The sequence below is a fragment of the Fusarium odoratissimum genome, assembly GCF_000260195.1.
Source record: "Fusarium odoratissimum NRRL 54006 unplaced genomic scaffold supercont1.9, whole genome shotgun sequence".
Classification (NCBI taxonomy): domain Eukaryota; kingdom Fungi; phylum Ascomycota; class Sordariomycetes; order Hypocreales; family Nectriaceae; genus Fusarium; species Fusarium odoratissimum.
Window position 1 is genome coordinate 978,714 of NW_022158695.1, and position 18,895 is coordinate 997,608.

The following is an 18,895-nucleotide window of genomic DNA, read 5'->3' on the forward strand; positions in this document are numbered from 1 at the left end:
ATAAAGCCAACTTACATACAATATTTTGGGGCGTTTCACATTTTCCCCAACTGTCTGGGATCATTTTGTCTTTGTTTAATCGTAAAAATGACGTCCAATCTCGATCCTCCATTGTTACCCCTCCTGCTGGCGTGGACATTGGCGCCAGGCGGGCGGTGAATACCTTAGCTACAGTAGGCTCAGGTAGGCTCAGGTGTCTAGGTTAGCTCTGGTTATTTTTACGTTGGCGACTCTGCATGTGTTTGATTGGCTCCACGCAGCGCTCAACTCAACCTTCGATTCCAACATCGAAGAGTGACCCAACTCAGACAACCTGCGCCCAGCCTGATTCCGAGTCCAGGGCATATTTTTGCTCAGACATCACTCGTGATTCTCGGACCTTACATGTCTTGTGCTATATCTTCACCTATAAACTCTGCGTCAAAAGTTCAACGTCTTCCCCTTATCAAACCCAATCCTCTTGTCGTTCATCGTCCTTAGTCTGCCGTCATCACACCAAGCCTTTGAACGCCATGGCCGACGACGCTCCCGATGCCAGTCCCAAGAACGAACCTCTCAACGTCGAGACCAAGGAAGACGCAGAGACTCGCGCTACTCGTCGTGAACTAAAGCAATCCTCTATCTCTGACCCCCCAACGTCTGGTCCAGAAGATGCTGCCAACACATCGGATGCGCCCGACAATGACTTGAAGGAGCAAGTCGCCTCTCCTAAGAAGAAGCGCGCACATGACCAACTAGAGGGAAGCAAAGATGCTGAGGAAAACGATGCGAACAGTGTAGCATCATCGGACTCGGCCAAGGATAGAGCTCTGCGAACCGAGCCCGAGAAGAAGCGACATCGCGACGAAGATACAGATTTGGTATGCTAACTGCAGTTTTATTTGCCAAGATGTAGGGGCTGGACTAATTCTTTCTTTGTAGCCATCAACGATTGCTTCCAGCGAGGCGACCAAAGACACCGAAGCGGGCAAATCACCGACAAAAAAGTCCCAAGGACAAACATCTGCTAGCGCTTTCGCGGCGTCTGGCTTTGGCAAGCTGTCGTCCGGGACATCGCCCTTTGCTTCTCTTGGTGCCTCTCAGAGCGGAAGTGCGTTCGGGTCACTCGCTGCTGGCAAGCCCTCGCTTAGCTCATTTGCTTCTCCGCCCTCATCTACAACAGCACAGCCTGCCGCGCCGCCCAAGCTGACCTTTGGAAGCTCAGGAGGAGCGTCGCCTTTTGCAGGATTATCAACTGGAAGCAACGGAAGCCCCTTTGGGGGAAGCACTTTTGGATCTGCTCTAGGGGGTACCAAACCCCTCTCGAGCTTCGCCGCGCCTGGTGCGGAGCCCCTCAAGAGCGAGAAACCTGCGAAGCCATTTGGTGCCCCGGATAGTGAATCCGAGGAGGGCGAAGAAGAGGACGAAGAAAGAGAGGAGAGTGAGCAACCTTCTGAAGCCGAACGTGCTGTTTCGCCAGAGAAGGAATCCGACGAGAAAAAGAAGCTTAAGTTGCAGAAAAGCGAGTTTCCTATCTATCTATTTATCAATTTAGTACTAATAGTTACTAGTCGAGGTCAAGGATGGCGAAGCCGGCGAGGCAACGGTTGTCTCTGTGAGAGCCAAGATGTTTTACCACGACAAAGAGGCCGGTTGGAAAGAACGAGGTGCAGGCATGCTTAAAATTAATGTGCCTCAGGCCTGTGTCGAGTACGACGAAAACGGCGCTGTCATCCCCGGATCATTTGATGCTTCCGCTTTGGAAATGGATGAGGAGGCCGCAGGAGAATCCCAAGGTCACAAGGTTGCCCGTCTCATCATGCGCCAGGATCAAACACATCGAGTCATTTTGAACACAGCGCTTGTCGCCGCCATGAAATTCCAAGAAAAGGCTTCATTGAAGTCTGTTGGCATTCTCTTCACTGCTTTCGAGGGTGAACAGTCCAAACCTGTGAGCATTACAATGAGAGTAAGTCGCAATGCCTTGAATTTCCTATACGTTACTTGGAACTGACAAATGTCATGTAGATGTCAGCTGCTAACGCAAAGCTTTTCATGAATGAGATTGGAATCATCCAAAAAGAACTCCAGAACAGTTAGCCACTGTTTGGAAAGCTCTTGCAAAGCTGTTAAACCCCCATAAAGAGGCGATGCCCTGCCTCAAGCCCTGATAGAATCGCAAACGGGGATTTGCATTGATACATGAGGGGAGCCAGTCTGGCCAGCTGTCGTTTATACAAATGGCAAGCAGGGCAGACGACTAGAAGGATACAAAGTCGTGCCCAGCTTGGAGCACACATGTTGATACAATGCACCGTGAGAGCCTAGTCGCTTTCTGGCTTTTGCACGGAACCATGGATAGAATTGTGTATACATAGCTATCATTTGGGGAGCACTGCTGTGTCTTAACAATGGCATTGGGAAGCCATTAGTATAGGCCCTGGACACTGGAGAAGGTAGATGGAGATGGTGTTACAGCCGTGTGCTGGCCATGCAGTAATATTCGCACAAATAAACACGCTTCGATTGATACAATAATACCTGCATTTCTGCTAGGCTTTGTATTGCTCGTCACATTTGGCTATTGGTGATATTATACTTAATGCACGTGATTTGGCATCAATTTCGCGACTCGAACAATGCATGACGTCGCCACTTTCACGTATTGAAACGGCTTTCACCTAGTCATGAGTTCAGCCGAGCCTCGCACATTTCTTCAATTTCCAGTGATGACATGACAAAGCGCAAGGAAATATCAGACCGAATTGGTCCTAACACAGAATATTCACTGCCAGGAGCAAAACGCAAGCGTGATGGCGACGAGGACTCAACAGCAGAAAGTCCGACTTCAAGTCAACCGAGCAGCTCGAAATCCAAACGGGGAGGAAAGGGAGGAAAATCACGGCCGACCCTTCAGAAAGAAGCCAGCAGTGCAGTAGTACCCTGCGCTGTGGAATGGCCAGAAGAGTTTAAGCAGGTTGAACGAACGCATCGAGCTCTCAATCTTGTCTACACCTTTTGCACCACTCGAAAACATCTCGCCACAACATTTGACACTATAAAATCTGCCGTTGAAGCCCATATCAAGCGGGAACTATTGGTCGATGAGATTGCTTCCATGGTGGCGATTCGTCCTGAGGGTCTTTTCTTTGCATATGTCGACGAGAATATGCTGCAACTTGATGTCAAAGGCACTGAAAGGGACGAGGTCTTCCGAACTGGCAAATCATTCAGGTCTCAGGCTCCTGCGCATGATGCTTCAGTGGGCGGGTACACTGGCATGGACAGCCTTGACAAACAACATGATCGGGATCTTGAACCTGCAGGACGAGAAGTCCTTTTTCTCGAATTCATCGATGGCGATCTGAAGAGACAAGTCCCAGGCAAGGCTGGCGAGCCAACGAAGCCGAACCGAAAATTGAGAGACGAGCAGCTGAGAATGCCTGTTTTCAGCCAAAAACAGATGACCAATCTGATCGAGAGGCGTAACCAAAAATTCACCAATGCTATTAATGCCTTCCTCAACAAATGCTCCGAAGATGGGATTGATCCACTTGAAACTCTCAAAGAACAAACAAAGGCATACTTCCCGACCCTTTCTGCCCAAGAAGAGTTTGCCCCGGAGAAGGCAGCCGATTCGATACCAGAAAGCATACCAAAGGAACGAAAGACCGTGCCAGAAATCGTACAGGAGCTCAAGGAGAGCCCCTGGTATACTGGGCAGATTGTCCCTGATGGACATCGAGTATTTGAGAAGCAGGAGGCTGTGTATGGGGACCTCAACTTTCTTTTGAGCCAGGATTTGGTCAACGCTCTATACAACGCCAAGGGAATCACACAGTTCTATGCGCATCAGTCAGAGGCTCTCAACAGTCTCCACGATGGCAAGCACGTTGTAGTGTCAACATCGACAAGCTCTGGCAAGAGTTTGATCTACCAACTCCCGGTCATTCGTGCCCTCGAAGAGGACTACAACTCCAGAGCAATGTACATCTTTCCCACAAAAGCCTTGGCACAGGATCAGAAGAGGAGCTTGAAAGAGATGATGAGTTATATGCCTGGTCTTGAAGAGACTATGGTGGAGACTTTTGATGGGGATACTCCAATGACTGAGCGCAATGGGATTCGAGAGCAAGCAAGAATCATTTTTACTAATCCAGATATGCTTCACATTACCATATTACCCCAAGAAGAGCGATGGAGATCTTACCTGAAGAACTTGAAATACGTCGTTGGTAAGCGCTTCCTTTGATTTATACTTTCTATACGCGTACTAATCGTCAACAGTGGATGAGTTGCACTATTATAATGGTCAAATGGGTTCTCACATGTCCTTCATCATGCGAAGACTGAGGCGAATATGTGCCGCCGTGGGAAACCGGCGCGTCAAATTTATATCGTGTTCTGCTACAGTTGCGAACCCAGAGCAACACTTCAAAACCATATTCGGCATAGAAAACGTCCAGCTGATAGATTACGATGGATCTCCATCAGGACGGAAGGAGTTTCTGTGCTGGAACACTCCGTATAAAGACCCTGGCGATCCTGCATCTGGCCGTGGCAGCACCAAGTTTGAATGCGCACGCCTGTTTTGTGCCCTGATGCTAAGAGGTGTAAGGATCATTGCATTTTGCAGAGTTCGGGCGCAATGCGAGCTGCTCGTGAGCACTATCAAGCAGGAGCTCGAGAACCTGGGGCGGCCAGAATGTACCAATCTGGTGATGGGATATCGTGGCGGCTATACAGCACAAGATCGCCGCAGGATCGAGACTGAAATGTTTCAAGGTCAACTGCTCGGAATTGTTGCAACCACTGCGTTAGAGCTCGGTATTGACATAGGCTCCCTTGATTGTGTCATGACGTGGGGATTCCCTTATACGATTGCCAACCTGCGACAGCAGAGTGGCCGTGCTGGCCGTCGCAACAAGGATTCACTTTCGATACTCGTTGGTGACGGATTTGCTACAGACCAGCATTACATGCAGAATCCAGACGAGCTATTCACAAAGCCCAATTGCGAGTTGCAGGTTGATCTGGAGAACATGCTTGTGCGTGAAGGGCACATTCAATGCGCGGCATATGAAATGCCAATACGCCCAAAGGATGATGCAAAATACTTTGGCAAAGACTTACCGAAGATTTGCATGGAGCGCTTAATAAAAGATGACATGGGCTTTTATCATTGCCATGATAGATTTCGCCCTGTCCCTGCAAAGTATGTAGCTATACGAGACACGGAAGACGACCACTTTGCTATCATAGATATCACCAACGGCCGGAATGTTGTCCTGGAGGAGCTGGAGGCCTCCAGAGCAACTTTTACACTTTACGATGGAGCCATTTTTCTTCACCAGGGTGATCCCTACCTTGTACGAGACTTCCAGCCTGACAAAGGAATGGCCAGGGTGGAAAGGGTCAAGGTTGAGTGGACAACTATTCAGCGTGATTATACTGATATCGATCCTACGGAGACAGAGGCCATCAGAACAATCTCGAATTCTCGGTCGCATGCTTACTATGGAACAATCAAGATCCAGCAAAACGTGTTTGGATTCTTCAAGGTCGACAAGAAAAACCGAGTGTTGGATGCGGTACAGGTGGACAATCCACCAGTCATACGTTTCAGTAAGGGAATGTGGCTCGATGTGCCTAAGAAGGCGATGAGCATTCTCCAAGAGAGACGGCTTCATATTGCCGCCGCGATTCACGCAGCAGAGCATGCCATTATGAGTCTACTGCCAGCTTTTGTTATCAGCATGCCTGGCGATGTACGAACAGAGTGCAAGACGGCAGTGAAAGAGTTCGCAAAACAGGAATCACAGCGGAAGCGACCAGCACGGTTAACATTCTACGATGCCAAAGGCGGTGCAGGAGGCTCAGGTATCAGCACGAAAGCATTTGACCATGTCGACCAGCTGCTACGGGATGCGTTGAAGCGGGTCGAAGACTGTCACTGTGAGCGAGGTTGTGTTGAATGTGTGGCATCAGAGTTGTGCAAGCAAGCGAACGAAGTGATGAGCAAAGCGGGCAGTCAAGTGATCCTCAAGACTCTGTTGAACGTCGAGATTGATATGGAGTCACTGCCGATGGGTCCAGAGTTGAACATTCCCATAGGTACTGAAACAGTTGTTCTGGCAGAACCTGTTCCGTACCGGGCCAAAGAGGCAGCCTTCGAGAACCGTAACATCGGCGATACCAACGAATAAAGAACAACACGAGGTCTAAGTTTACATGCCGCTATCACTGTCATTTTGTTAATTAGTTCGATTATGACCGACTTGGCAAAGGATTCACTTGCGTCCCCCCCCCCCAGTATATATACCTACCTTCGTTCCAAGCAACGAATCCAGATCTCCAGTCTCTCTTATATACGGTCTACGCTCAAACTTCGTCTTCTTTTCGACTCTTTAAGCCATTTTGGATTCCTTTATCCCTCAGGGCGTACTTCTGCTGTCGAATCCCAAAATTGTTTTCGCCCTAGTTGAAATCACGATGCCCTTCTTTCATGGCAAAATATTCCCTCCATCAAACTATGGATATCGACTATGCAGCAATACATGCTTCAGCTTGCAGGGTCGCTAGGATGGTTATAACTCAACTGAATGGTGGACGAGCCGAGGGAAGCCCTGTCTAATGTTGTCGAATACTTGACGCCACGTCCCGGGATATGTACAATTTATCTTGTCTGACTCTAGTAGCAGTCCTATTGTTATCATAAGCGTATAGGGTTCTTCGATTCTTTCCTCTACTGCATTGCCTGCTCAAATATGATGATATGCACCAACGGTGCCGGAAATTGCCCAGGTTGACAGTGTTAGCTGCACAAGCAGACCGAGGCCGCCAGCTCTGGCACTTGTGATATCAGAATATCACACAGGAACTAGCAAAAGAGGATTTGCATAGTGGCTTGCAAATTCAACATGAAGCCTCCTTTGGGCGTCGAATCGGAATGGGAGTGTCGGTAGACGGGAAACCGGCACAGGGAATCACAGAGTTGATGCCCCTGTCTGGCTGATGAACAAGCTTTTTCCAAGTCTAGCGTCTAGGGTGTGATTTGGTGTTGCTGAGGTGGCCTGTATGGGGTAAGATGGCTTGGGTCTAGACCTCGGAAGGGTAAAGTGTGAAGGATATGAAATAAGGATAAAAACAAGAATAATTTGAATCGCACTAGTTAGTTACGTAGGTCACCACTGTTGGTATGACGAGTAGAGCCAGATATAGGAGGATGAGTGAGAGTGCGATAAGACTGCTTTTTATGGTAAGAGAAATGCCAGCAATCAGCAATGGAGCACCTAGCTCTGCTCTGTACAATGATGTCGTCTGGACAGCGGCTAGAGCGTCAGTGACGTAGCTGGACTAGGGTGAGATTCAAGGCACTGCCAAGCAATGTCCCCCCGAAAATTAACGGTTGGGCCCGGCTTGGCCTGCTAGAGACGAAACTTGGCAGGGCACAAGCATTGTGGGTGACCGCACCCTCATCATGCTGGAGCTATCTCATTGGCTCATGAGGTCAAGGGGTCTTTTTTATTTACTGGGAGATTTGGATGAGCCGTGGACCAAGAGATCTAGGTCTGCCGAGAGGTGTGAAACATGGAGCTTGTACTCGCATACAGTAGCAATGCATTGAATAGAGGATCGACTGGGAGTGAGTGCCTCGTTACAGCATTGCTTTCCTCTTCTCTCTCACACACTTATATCCATCCTCCCCTTCCCTCTTTTGTTACGCGCTTGGTCCTCTCCCCTTTATTCGCCTACTAACCACTCCAACCGTAACAAGTAAACACACACTATCCGTATACGCTGGGCGGTCTGGCAGCTGGCTCCCTCCCACAAGCCCCCAGGTCCTAGTCCCTGGTCTCGACCCTTCTCTCTCGGAAATTTGAGAGGACTATACCTGAACTGTCCCGTACTGCACTGAAGTGAACATACAAAAGGCATCCGACATGCCTCGAGATCGCTCCTCTTCACGCTCCCATCGACATCGCTCATACAACTCTCCAGACATGCGACAAGTCTCATCCGACGACCGTACTCTCCCGGTTCCAAACACATATAGCGAACACAAGAGAGGAGAGAAAAGAAGCCACGGCAACGGCAAAATGTCTCGACATATCAAGCCTGCGGGCGAGAGTGGTCGAAAGGGCTTCCATCCTATTCACTTTTCCAAGATCTCGTTCAGATCAGCCAGTCGAGCTAGTTTGCTTTGCAACTTTCTCTGGCCTTTCGTTCCTGCTGCCATTGCTGTTCGCTGTAAGTCTTCTCCCACAATATCTTGTATAGACTTGGCTCACGCGTATCAGATGCTATGCCCGATAATCACATCACCATTTTCGCGCTGGCCTATATCGCCATGGTTCCGTGTGCCAATTTGATCGGCTTTGCTGGTCAGGAGCTGTCACGAAAGCTGCCTCATGTCTTGGGTGTCCTTCTCGAGATCACGTATGTTCCTCATGGATTTAAATCCGAGAAACAATAACTGACATGTTTATTTTTAGCATTGGCTCTATCGTCGAAATCATTCTTTTCATGGTTCTTCTTTCCAAGGATATGTTTTTCGTTATCAAGGCTGCCATCATGGGTTCAATTCTTGCTACCATGCTCCTATGCCTCGGTGCTTGCTTTTTCGTTGGTGGCATGTTGAAAGAAGAACAGGAATTCAATGAGGCTATCAGCGAAGCTGGAAGCGGACTACTTTTAACCGCGTCAGTATAACTTTCCCGATCCTCCCCCCTCGTTCAACAACTGACTGATTCACAGTGGTGTTGTTCTGGCCCTTCCTACTGTCTTCGAGTACGGTGTTGGCAATGGCGAGTCACTTACCGCCGCAAACCTCGACCACAAGACACTCCAAATCTCGCGCGTCATCTCAGTTCTTCTGATCATCGCGTACCTTGTATATGTCTTTTATCAGGCTCGAACTCACCATGGTATTTACGCTGCTGTATTCGAACAGGATGAGCACAACGATCGAGACAAGCACAAGGACCAAGCCAAGGCCAAGCTTACTTTGACTGAGTGCATCATCGCTTTGGTCATCTCCGTGGGCCTTGTTGCATGGACGGCGGTTATTCTCGTCATGCAGATCGAACATGTCATCGAAAGGGGTGATGTCAGCGACGCCTTCATGGGTCTCATCCTTGTTCCACTTGTTGAGAAGCTTGCGGAGCACTTGACCGCCATCGATGAGGCCTGGGATAACCAGATTAATTTGGCAATGTCTCACGTACTTGGTGCGACTTTACAAACTGCTCTCTTTAACGCCCCTCTTGCCGTCGTTGTCAGCTGGGGCCTCAACAAGGGTCTTGATCTCAACTTTGCAGTTTTCGACCTCGTCATGCTCATCCTCGCTATTCTCACCGTTGGTCGATTCCTCCAGGATCAGAAGAGCAACTACCTGGAAGGCTTTCTGCTCATCATTCTTTACGTCGCTATTGCTGTTGCGGCCTTCTACTATCCAAACCCAACTGGCCATGGATCCGAGGGGGCTGCTGAAGGTAGTTCCGAGGGTGGACATTGATAGAATCCTCACCGATTCGCTTCGAGTCTACCGGTTCTTTTTTTAATCTATTACGATGTTATGACCAGGAGTCACTTTCCAGTTTGATATTGCTCAGGGATAGCATGCATGTATAGATACACAGAGTTGGGTCGTTGGAGCATGTATAGCATACTGTTGTTTATACGTACGTTACTCGAACTCTGATTTTATAGAGTTACCAAAGAATCCCAAAAAATAATCTATCCTCTAAACGCCATTTTCCTCACGCCTCCCTGTAAAGTAACATCGTGAAATACGTAAGCAGTCCACTTTGACTGTCAGATTATCACCCTGAAGATCCTTCAGAAGAATACAAAATCATCTGATTTGAAACCCATGCCCAGAAATGAGGCCTCAACAGCCTTAACCATCGGTGGAGGTCCACAAACAAGCACCAACTCATCGCCTTCACCACTTGCCTTGGGCAGATCCATGTATTCGGGAACCAGGGCTTGGTTCACGAAGCCCTTGAGGCCATTCCATTCGGGTGGTGGATTAGAGAGGGCATTAACGACTCGGCATCTTGAAGGATTGGCAGCCTCCAGTTCTTCGAGCTCCTCCTTGCAGAGAATATCGTTCACACTCCGGTTGCCGTTGAAGACCAGACATGGCGTCGTGTCTTTGGGATTATGCATAACAGCGCGGAGTACTTGGCGGATAGGAGTAATGCCAGAACCACCACACACCATGATGAAACGGCGAACACGGCGTTCTTTCTCATTAATCGTACAGAGGCCATTGCCATGATAGACGAATTTGCCCGTAGGTCCCTTAAAGTCAACCCAGTGGCCAATGGGAAGGGCATCGAGTGCTTGTGTCATAACACCACCCTTGCGCTGGGGAGTATCGTAGTAGATCTTGATAAGAATATCCAGACGGCCACAATCTGAGCCGTCGGAGTATGGTGTGTATGAGCGGATGATAGCCTCGCGGGTGGCAGGGTCGCGGAGACGCATCATAAGATGCTGGCCAGTGGGGAGGCCAATCTTCTGGGCTTCGTGGTTGAGCTTGAAGGAGAAGATCTTGGTATCTGGTGAGATGGATGTCTTCTTGTCGAGAATAGCCTTGCTCCATGTCTTGGCTTGGAGGAACACTTCTCGGTCTGCGTCGTCGTTCGTCTTGGTAGCATCGCCACTGAGAATGGCACGGGATTCTTCATCGAGGGTGCCAATGTGGTATGTGGGCAGCATGGCTTTTGCATTTTCGCTGTCTGAAGTGAATGTTAGCGAACAATTCGATTGCCTTGGTATGATTAAGTAGAACTTACGAATGGCCATAAATTCTTCAGTGGCATCTTGACCAGCGGCACCAAAGATTGATGCTGCACCACCAGGGTGACCGGAGAGGTAAGGAGTGCCATCGTACACTTCGCCCTTGACAACGAACCAAGGCTCTTCTTCACCACTATGAGCCTTGAGCTCTTCTATGGTGATCTTTCGATTGATCTGAGGGTTGGTCATGCAGATCTGCTTCTCGGGCTCCTTTACCACGACCTCTTGAACTTCACCAGGGGCCTTCTCACCCCAGTAGCCGTTAGTGAGATCACCACCGGCCTCCTTGACTCGCTCCATCCAACCCTTGATCTTCAGGGTAGCGTGAGTGGGATGCTCGAAGCGAAGTGCATGATCCTCTTTGTGGATCACGATGCGGAACCACGGGTTGTTCATCATGCCCAGTACGCTCCAGTACATATCTCGAGGCTGCACGTTCATGGACTCGTCCATAGCACGCATCATGATGTCGTCTGCACTCTTCAACTCATCCAGAGGAATGTCAAGGTCCCAGAAGCACCAACAGAAGGATGTCTCGCGCCACCACATGTCGACACGCCCCCCATACAGAGTATCACCTTCAGGGGCGTTGCGGTAGTCATCCTCAGGGTATCTGATGTTGGCGAGTCTCCAAGATTTACCCTTATCAAGGGTAACCTCGACTCTTGTAATACGTCTTCCGCCACCACTGTAGGCATAACCTCGCACCTTATAGCTTGCCGGAGCATCCGTGAATGGCACCTTCTCTTCATGGGCAGGGTAACAAATGGCGCTATTCGTGCTGAGGTCGTAAATGGCGTATTTCTCATCCTTCCAGACCTCAGGCAAGTTTGCGCTCTCTTCAGGTGAGATCATGGTGGGTAGGACACGGTTATCATATATGTGATACCAGTTATCGCTAGGCTCTTGAGTGATAGTAATCTTCTTAAGCCACTTAATGCTTCGACCGCCGATCTGTCCAGGAATGACGATACGAACAGGCTTGCCATGGTCTGGGGGTAGGGGGTTGCCATTCATCTTGTGAGCCACCATGACACCTCTGTTAGGATCCATGCACCAGTTGAGCTTGATGGATGTACCATAATAGCCATTGGGTAACTTGTCTGCTCCCTCGAAGCAAACATACCGGGCTCCGCGCTTAGGTTTCGCCGCAGAAAGGAGATCTCCTATAGCAACACCGGTCCAGAGAGCTGTTGACAGGCCGGCCGGTCCCCAAGAGAAACCCTTGGTTTTCCGTACAATGTTCTGCTCTTTGCGACGGTTTCCAGCACACACGAACGTCACTGGATAAGTCAATTGCTGGTAGTCGTTGATGAGATCCCGCACGTTCATCTTGATGGGGTTTTCGACAAGGCCACTTATTTCGAACTCCCAGTCGAGAATGTCATCGTCTTCACATCTAGGTACGTGTCCGTGGTTACGGACATAGTGAAGGTTCTCGCTGGTCAGGAAACCTTCATCGTATAAGTCGCTCAGGGGTGCCTCGACGTTGAAAGGGTGGACTCCAGTTAGACGAATAAGACGTGGGTCTCTCTCAACAAAGTTATCAGGAGTCTTGAGATCTTCCTTGAGGACAGACTTTGGCGAGAATTTTGGAGGTAGAGGATAAGGCTTGATATGGTCGAGACGAGGAGATTCAACTGATGAGAGTTCTTGTAGATCGTGGAAGCTACCTATCCGAGATGGCTTTGCTGTTCCTGGAGGAGTAGGAGGAAGGCTGTGGGTATGTGTATGGGTTGAGATTGGTTCAGAGCTTTCAGGAATCCTTTCCTGTTGTAGGAGGGTTGTTGTTGTTGAAGTCTCCATGGTGTATAAAGATATGTGTGTTAGTTGTGAAGAAGTTTCAAGAATAGTTACACAACCGAGAGCATTGATAACATTGTTTGAATTGAGGATTAGTCTAAGAGGTAGCAGAAAGTGCAGTATAATAAGTCTTATCGCGGGTGATCTGACGTGACGGCACTGCCGTTTGCCCGTTTCGAGGGCCTAGGACCCCCCTGAGGTTCTCCATTTGGATCTGCTGAGGCTTGGTTCATGATATCGTGTTTCTCTGTTTCCCGCGAGGAGATGCAAGTTACAATTGAGTGGATGCATTGGGCTCTGGTCTGATCCCGCGGAGGTTGAAGAGTATGCGTTATCAGGAGATAGAGGCGATGGGCGAATCACGTCTGTTCCTTAGCTGATTGCGGCCGGAGATGTCTGAATCACTGAGGGCCCACATTGCAACTGGGCTGATAAGGGGATCAAGATAGCAAGGCAGCGCATAGATGAGCACTTGTCGGTAATGTCTCGTGCATTATAGGTGATCAAGTTTTCTGCCCGGAGATGCTAAACATCTCAAGATCGTGGGCATATTTTCCGTCCAGATTTGACCATGGTCATACTATCAATGGATAGAGTTGAGGTTGAAGGATTATGATGAAACAGGAAATGATATGTCTTGTCTTGAATGATATGATGGTCTATTCTGCATAGGCTGGAATCATTTACTGAATCAACGGCTTATGATACCTCAACGAGCCAAATAAGGTATTTATGCAAGATTCGAATAGTTTTCCATTTTTGGATACACCGATAACGTTTGGTGCTCGATCTCAGAAACTTCCGAAGCTTCTATGGGCACAAGCTCGAAGATTGAATCAAGGCTTTCATCAAGCACAGACGCTAGAATATTGTTCCGGCACTTGGTTCAGCACAAACCCGGCAATAACGACTGCAGTAGCCCGACAACGCGGCACTTGGTATATACTCACTCAATTACACCACCGAGACGAGCAGCCTAACCTAGAGCTGATCACTTACCCGGTAGGGCTCATTATGATTCTACAATGATATTTACACTCTAGGGATACTGTAAGTTTCCCAATCATATATCTCATAACACTACAACTCTCAAGAAAATGGTGATGCGATGACTGAATCCTTAACTCGGAGTAAACTTTTAGTGCGGCGTTTGCAGCCTTTGCAATTGGACCTCAAGCCTTGTATTACCTTGGGTATCTTGTGGCTGGAAGTTAATGGTAAATTCATTCGGTAGAGTTCTTGTTCTAATGTACCTATCCTGACTTACATGTGGGAGAAATAAAAGCTTCCATTAGGTACCAGCCAGGCGACCATGCCAGGGTACCAATATATAGGTACCTATACCAATATGACTTTGGTGGCAGGCGAAACTTGACCCCACCCTGGGCACCTGCACCTCCACCTCTTTGGCTGTAGTCTGTACCTTAACGTTAATCGCTGTCAACCTCAAAATCAGGTAACAGCAAAACCTCAAACAGACACTGACTGCCCTGGCGTATCAGCCCTGCCACATCGCATATCCCCCGTCCTGGCTTGACGGACGCACCCATGTCGGCTCTGTTGCCTTATCTACAGCATCAATTTCTGGGGAAATATATCCCTTAGCAGGCAGCCTGCGCTGAATGTAGCGCCGCCTCCACCCATCTCACATTCGATCTAGAACATTTACCAGGTCGCGAATCGCCTCCAATCATACCGTGACCCGCCATGGATCGCGCAAGGAAGCGTATAATCTCTCACCACCCTTCTTACTTGTATAGTAGCTCATTGTCTCTCTAGGCGAACTGCGCACTTTGAACGAAAAGGCCTGGGATGGCGAATCTGGTATGAATCATCTGTCTACCCCACCACTCCCCCGCCATCTTCTATTAACAACACCTGTCGTAGACTTGTTCCCTGTTGCAAAAACTCTCGATTCGTCTCTCAAGAAGAATACCGCTTTGATTAAACGACTGCGAACAGCCATCACCGCCGCTACCCTCAGTACCTTCCTCCAGGAAATCCGAACTTTGAGCCTACACAAGTACCTTTCCGAGATCATATCTGCTTGCTATGAGGGACTATGCCGACTCAAGTCGCCTGGCGAGATCGAGGCCGGCGTGGAGATTGTCAGTGCTCTCCATCAGCGATTTGGTCCCAACGAGTTTACGGAATACTTAGCTTGGCTTCTTGGGAAAGGGATGGCGACTCCGGATAAGGGTATCCTCAAAACTCTGGCACCAGAGGTTCGTGAGAAAGAAGAGAAGGAGCGCATCATAAGACAACGCGCATTGCTTCGTGTAGTGACCGAGTTGTGGCTTGTTGGCGTCATCAGGACCCTTGATGATGTTAGCAGGCCCGACGACGCAACAAAAGGAGCCGCAGGCAAGACTCCCGAACTGAAGACCCGAACGAACAAAGGCACCGGTGCGGAACCGTTCCCCCTCGAAGTACTTAAGGATTTGCTTGGACACGACCGCGAACATGCCAACCTTCCGCTTCTTGTCATTTTTGTTAAGTCATTCAGCTGGGATATCCTTGGAGTAAAACCAACAGGCGCTGATGGCCGAAAGACAGTAGAGGAAGACGGCACTACTGAAGGAAACGAAGCCGAGGATGGCAATAGTGGAAATGAGGCGTCTCCTGACGCAGATCAGCCTTTCACCGAACCCGAAATGCGCGATCGATTCAGGAGCATATTGAAGAAGTATTTTGATGATGTCAAGGGGCATATCACTCGGGATCAGAAGTCGATACAATCGCAAGCTCGACGTAATGCCGAGGCATATGTCAAGTCTGGTGAAGTCTTTGAAGATCGACAGGCGAACTATGAGAAACAGGTCAAGGCTCAAGAACGCCTCGTTTCAAACGCTCAGGTTATCGCGGACGCCATTGGGGCCGAAATGCCGGACCTTAAAGACTCAGATGATTCATTCGCCGCTTCCAACGGGTCTATCGGTCTCGTTAAGACTGGCGATTATCTCCGTTCCATGGGAGACGGTGCCGGAATCTGGGAGGACGAAGATGAGCGACGCTTCTACGAAAACCTGGTTGATCTTAAAGGCAAGGTGCCGGCTATTTTGCTGGAAGACGGCAAAAAGAAGAAGACAGACACGGACGAACAAGTTGGGAAGAAGTTAGACCCATCCGAGGCCTCGGAAGCCCCCAAGACTGCCGAGACTGCTGATGACCAGTCCACATCTATCGCTAACCGAACCATTGGAGCGCAAGTCGATGCTCTGCTTGCGCGTCTACCAGAGTTGACCAACAAGGACATCGCAGACCAGACAGCTATCGATTTCTGCTTCCTGAATTCCAAGGCTTCTCGCAACCGTCTGGTGAAGGCCCTGACGGAAGTTCCAAAGGGTCGTAGCGACCTACTGCCGTCATGGTCTCGTCTTGTGGCGACTTTGGGTCGATATATGCCAGATGTTCCAAAGGGCCTGGTCGATTACCTTGATGCGGAGTTTCGAAGTCTTCAACGACGGAAGGAAAAAGACTTCCTGGGACAAGTCCGTCTGAGCAACATTCGGTATCTTGCTGAGTTGACAAAATTCGGCATTGTGCCCGAGCATGTTGTCTTTCATTGTCTGAAAGTCAGCCTGGATGACTTTTCACGCATGAACATTGAGATTCTGTGCAACCTCATTGAGAACTGCGGCCGATATCTGCTTCGAAACCCTGAAACAGCTCCTCGTATGATGAGCTTTCTTGAAACTCTGCAGCGCAAGAAGTCCGTCCAACATATTGGACAACCAGAGCGGATGCTCATCGATAACGCTGTTTACTACGTCGACCCACCAGAACGTCTAGCTATCGAGCAGAAGGAACGTACTCCCATGGAGCTATTCGTTCGCAAATTGATCTACGTTGATATGACAAAGAGAAATTACAGCAAGATCTTGAAGCAGATTCGAAGGCTCCACTGGGAGGAGACAGAGGTATGCAGCAGAAACAGTATTTTATGAATAAGTGCTGATAGTTTTAGGTTGTTGCCATCTTGGAGAAGGTGTTCTCAAAGCCTGGAAAGGTGAAGTATGGAAGCGTTCACCTTCTTGGTATCTTGCTCAGCGCGCTCTATCGCTACCATCCTGCCTTTGTGGTCAAGGTTATTGATAACGTGATCGAGTCTATGACGTTTGGTCTCGAGCAGAATGATTACAGGTTCTATCAGCGACGTATTGCCGAAGTCAAGTATCTTGGCGAGCTTTATAACTACCGTATGCTTGAACATCCTGTTATCTTTGACACCATGTACAAGATTATGACATTCGGATATGGTAAGACATTCCTTAGACTACTAACTTGTCCATCAACTGACTGGACTTACAGGCGGTCCACCTGTTCCTGGCAAATATATCCCACTCGATCCTCCCGATGACTTCTTCCGCATCCGACTTGTATCTACAATGCTGGAAACCTGCGGCATGTTTTTCAACCGTGGAGCAGCGGGCAAGAAGTTGGATTACTTCCTTTCATTCTTCCAGGTATGATCCACCACTTTTTTCTTTACGGTATGTTGTCTTTAACTGACACTCTGGCAGTATTACATATTCACTAAAGTGTCCCTGCCGATGGATATCGAGTTTTTGGTTCAAGACACATTTGCTCTGACTCGGCCACAATGGAAACTTGCCACAAGCTTGGATGAGGCCGTAAAAGCCTTCCAACTTGCCGTTGCTCAAGATCAGAAGTCGGCAGGCGTTGACAAGGGAATCGACGTGGATGATGCCACAAGCGATGCTTCGTCCGACGATGACAATGTGGATAATGACGAAGATGGCGACGACAACGAAGACAGTGCTTCTGAGGAAGAGGAGGCAGAGGTAAGTCAATCAAGTGCGAAATACTTGGCCATGATTGACAAATGTAATACAGGACGTGGAGGAAGATTCCGACGACGAGAGTACCTTTGACGAGGAAGCCATCGTAGTCACTCGACAAGAAGAGGAAGTTGACCCTGAGGATGAGGCCGATTTTGAGCGCGAGTATGCTAAGATGATGGCCGAAAGTCTCGAGTCGCGCAAGTTTGAGCGCAAGCAGCTCTTTGATGTGCCGCTTCCAGTTCGATCCAAAAACCGCGAGGCTACCTCAACAGAGGGAGGCGAAGGAGAATCTCCTCCTGGCCATACTATGGCGTTCTCCTTATTGACGAAGAAGGGCAACCGCCAGCAGGTAGTTTCCATTGCCACTCTGTGCCGTTCTAGATGCTGACCTGGAATTAGACACGGACTGTCGAACTGCCCTCTGATTCTACCTTTGCTATTGCAATGAAGAACCAGCAACAGGCTGAAAGGGAGGAACAACAGCGCATCAAGAATTTGGTGCTCAACTATGATCTTCAGCAGAATGAAGACCAAGATGGTGGTACAGACCCTCAACCAACACAAATTCATTACAACACCAATATTCACACATTAATTCAGGCAACGAACGACCGGCGACGTTCTACCACAACCGGTTGGAGAGATCGAACAAGGATAAGAGCCAAAGATCTCGTAAACTCCAACTGAGCGATGTCGATTGGTAAAGATATTCGAATGGGTAAGACTTCTAATCAGGAAACTACCAGCCTCGGCGATAAACCAATATCACTCGACGACTGCCTCCCGAGATGACCGTCGCTTCGCTTCCGAGTTATGGTCACGGATGCTGTGATCGAGAACCAACCTTGTGCCACATTCGTGCCGTCTTGGCACGTCGCGCAAAGTGCGGTCCAGTAAGCTGAATCCTTCTCAACGTTGATGCAAGCTGTGCTTTTCAATAATGCGGCTTCACGCAGTCCAGCTTCATTGCCGGAAGTATGCTCGCAGCAGTAAGATAGCTTCCGCAGTATAAGCCTGGACGTCAGAACACGACCCTGCCACACGCGCGCAACGCAGCAACGTGTTTGCCAGGGAATAGAAGGGACAAGGCATACTAGAAGCACATGCGTCGTCTAGAGTTGAGGATGTTTAGACGTCCAACATGGCTTGAGCAGATGAATAGCTAAGGAAGGCATTTAAACCCCTGCCAGGTTGCTGGTTATGAGTACGCTGTAGCTTGAGATTGAAATACTGAACTTGATACTAGAGAGCATTGGGCCTGGTCAACGCATTGAGTTAATCAAGAGTGGAAATGCTAACGCTAAGATTGGTTTGTGTGTGTTTGTTTACAGATCGACTAATGCTTATTAGTCCACCTTGTGGCAGGCAATATATCATGTGTAACCGTGATGAGGTTGGGATGACACCCAGTTTTTTGGTGACCTTTAGATGGACAATCTTGCCTTGAATTCCCACGGGAATCTGAACGTCTTTACATCCGATGTTTCTTTCGTTCTCAG

The 18,895-nt window shown here is 48.9% G+C and overlaps 5 protein-coding genes across 14 annotated transcripts; 4 read left to right on the forward strand and 1 right to left on the reverse strand.

Annotated features, from left to right (window-relative positions):
* The first annotated feature begins 227 nt into the window (after window positions 1-227).
* On the forward strand, window positions 228-2,554 carry FOIG_06718 (DEAD/DEAH box helicase). Its single transcript, XM_031205902.1, has 4 exons — window positions 228-860; window positions 922-1,501; window positions 1,551-1,948; window positions 2,008-2,554. Exons 1-4 carry the CDS (start codon window positions 237-239, stop codon window positions 2,077-2,079), a joined length of 1,674 nt encoding a protein of 557 aa, XP_031064626.1. The 5' UTR covers window positions 228-236; the 3' UTR covers window positions 2,080-2,554.
* Window positions 2,555-2,646: 92 nt separating this feature from the next.
* On the forward strand, window positions 2,647-7,376 carry FOIG_06719 (DEAD/DEAH box helicase). Its single transcript, XM_031205903.1, has 2 exons — window positions 2,647-4,214; window positions 4,267-7,376. Exons 1-2 carry the CDS (start codon window positions 2,714-2,716, stop codon window positions 6,183-6,185), a joined length of 3,420 nt encoding a protein of 1,139 aa, XP_031064627.1. The 5' UTR covers window positions 2,647-2,713; the 3' UTR covers window positions 6,186-7,376.
* FOIG_06720 (nitrate reductase [NADPH]) lies at window positions 5,996-13,699 on the reverse strand. Of its 4 annotated transcripts, XM_031205905.1 has the most exons (4): window positions 10,785-13,699; window positions 8,271-10,727; window positions 7,591-8,220; window positions 7,331-7,544 (listed from the first exon to the last, which is right to left on the reverse strand). In XM_031205905.1, the coding sequence occupies exons 1-2, from the start codon at window positions 12,592-12,594 to the stop codon at window positions 9,820-9,822; spliced, it is 2,718 nt and encodes a 905-aa protein (XP_031064629.1). In that variant the 5' UTR covers window positions 12,595-13,699; the 3' UTR covers window positions 7,331-7,544; window positions 7,591-8,220; window positions 8,271-9,819. The 4 variants fall into 4 exon arrangements, with proteins under 4 accessions (XP_031064628.1, XP_031064629.1, XP_031064631.1 ...); XM_031205907.1 differs by having other exon boundaries at window positions 7,331-8,670; window positions 8,800-10,727; window positions 10,785-13,412; XM_031205906.1 differs by having other exon boundaries at window positions 7,331-8,220; window positions 10,785-13,412.
* FOIG_06721 (Ca2+:H+ antiporter) lies at window positions 7,546-10,041 on the forward strand. The gene is made up of 4 exons (XM_031205908.1): window positions 7,546-8,229; window positions 8,280-8,418; window positions 8,475-8,681; window positions 8,737-10,041. The coding sequence occupies exons 1-4, from the start codon at window positions 7,923-7,925 to the stop codon at window positions 9,494-9,496; spliced, it is 1,413 nt and encodes a 470-aa protein (XP_031064632.1). The 5' UTR covers window positions 7,546-7,922; the 3' UTR covers window positions 9,497-10,041.
* Window positions 10,906-18,828, forward strand: FOIG_06722 (uncharacterized protein). 7 transcript variants are annotated; one of them, XM_031205911.1, is made up of 11 exons: window positions 13,300-13,641; window positions 13,734-14,317; window positions 14,371-14,415; window positions 14,479-16,511; window positions 16,559-16,850; window positions 16,903-17,057; window positions 17,115-17,396; window positions 17,449-17,745; window positions 17,796-17,937; window positions 17,997-18,289; window positions 18,353-18,828. In XM_031205911.1, the coding sequence occupies exons 2-10, from the start codon at window positions 14,299-14,301 to the stop codon at window positions 18,098-18,100; spliced, it is 3,369 nt and encodes a 1,122-aa protein (XP_031064635.1). In that variant the 5' UTR covers window positions 13,300-13,641; window positions 13,734-14,298; the 3' UTR covers window positions 18,101-18,289; window positions 18,353-18,828. The 7 variants fall into 7 exon arrangements, with proteins under 7 accessions (XP_031064634.1, XP_031064635.1, XP_031064637.1 ...); XM_031205910.1 differs by having other exon boundaries at window positions 10,906-13,641; window positions 17,997-18,828; XM_031205913.1 differs by lacking the exon at window positions 13,300-13,641 and having other exon boundaries at window positions 14,027-14,317; window positions 17,449-17,937; window positions 17,997-18,805.
* Window positions 18,829-18,895: the final 67 nt, after the last annotated feature.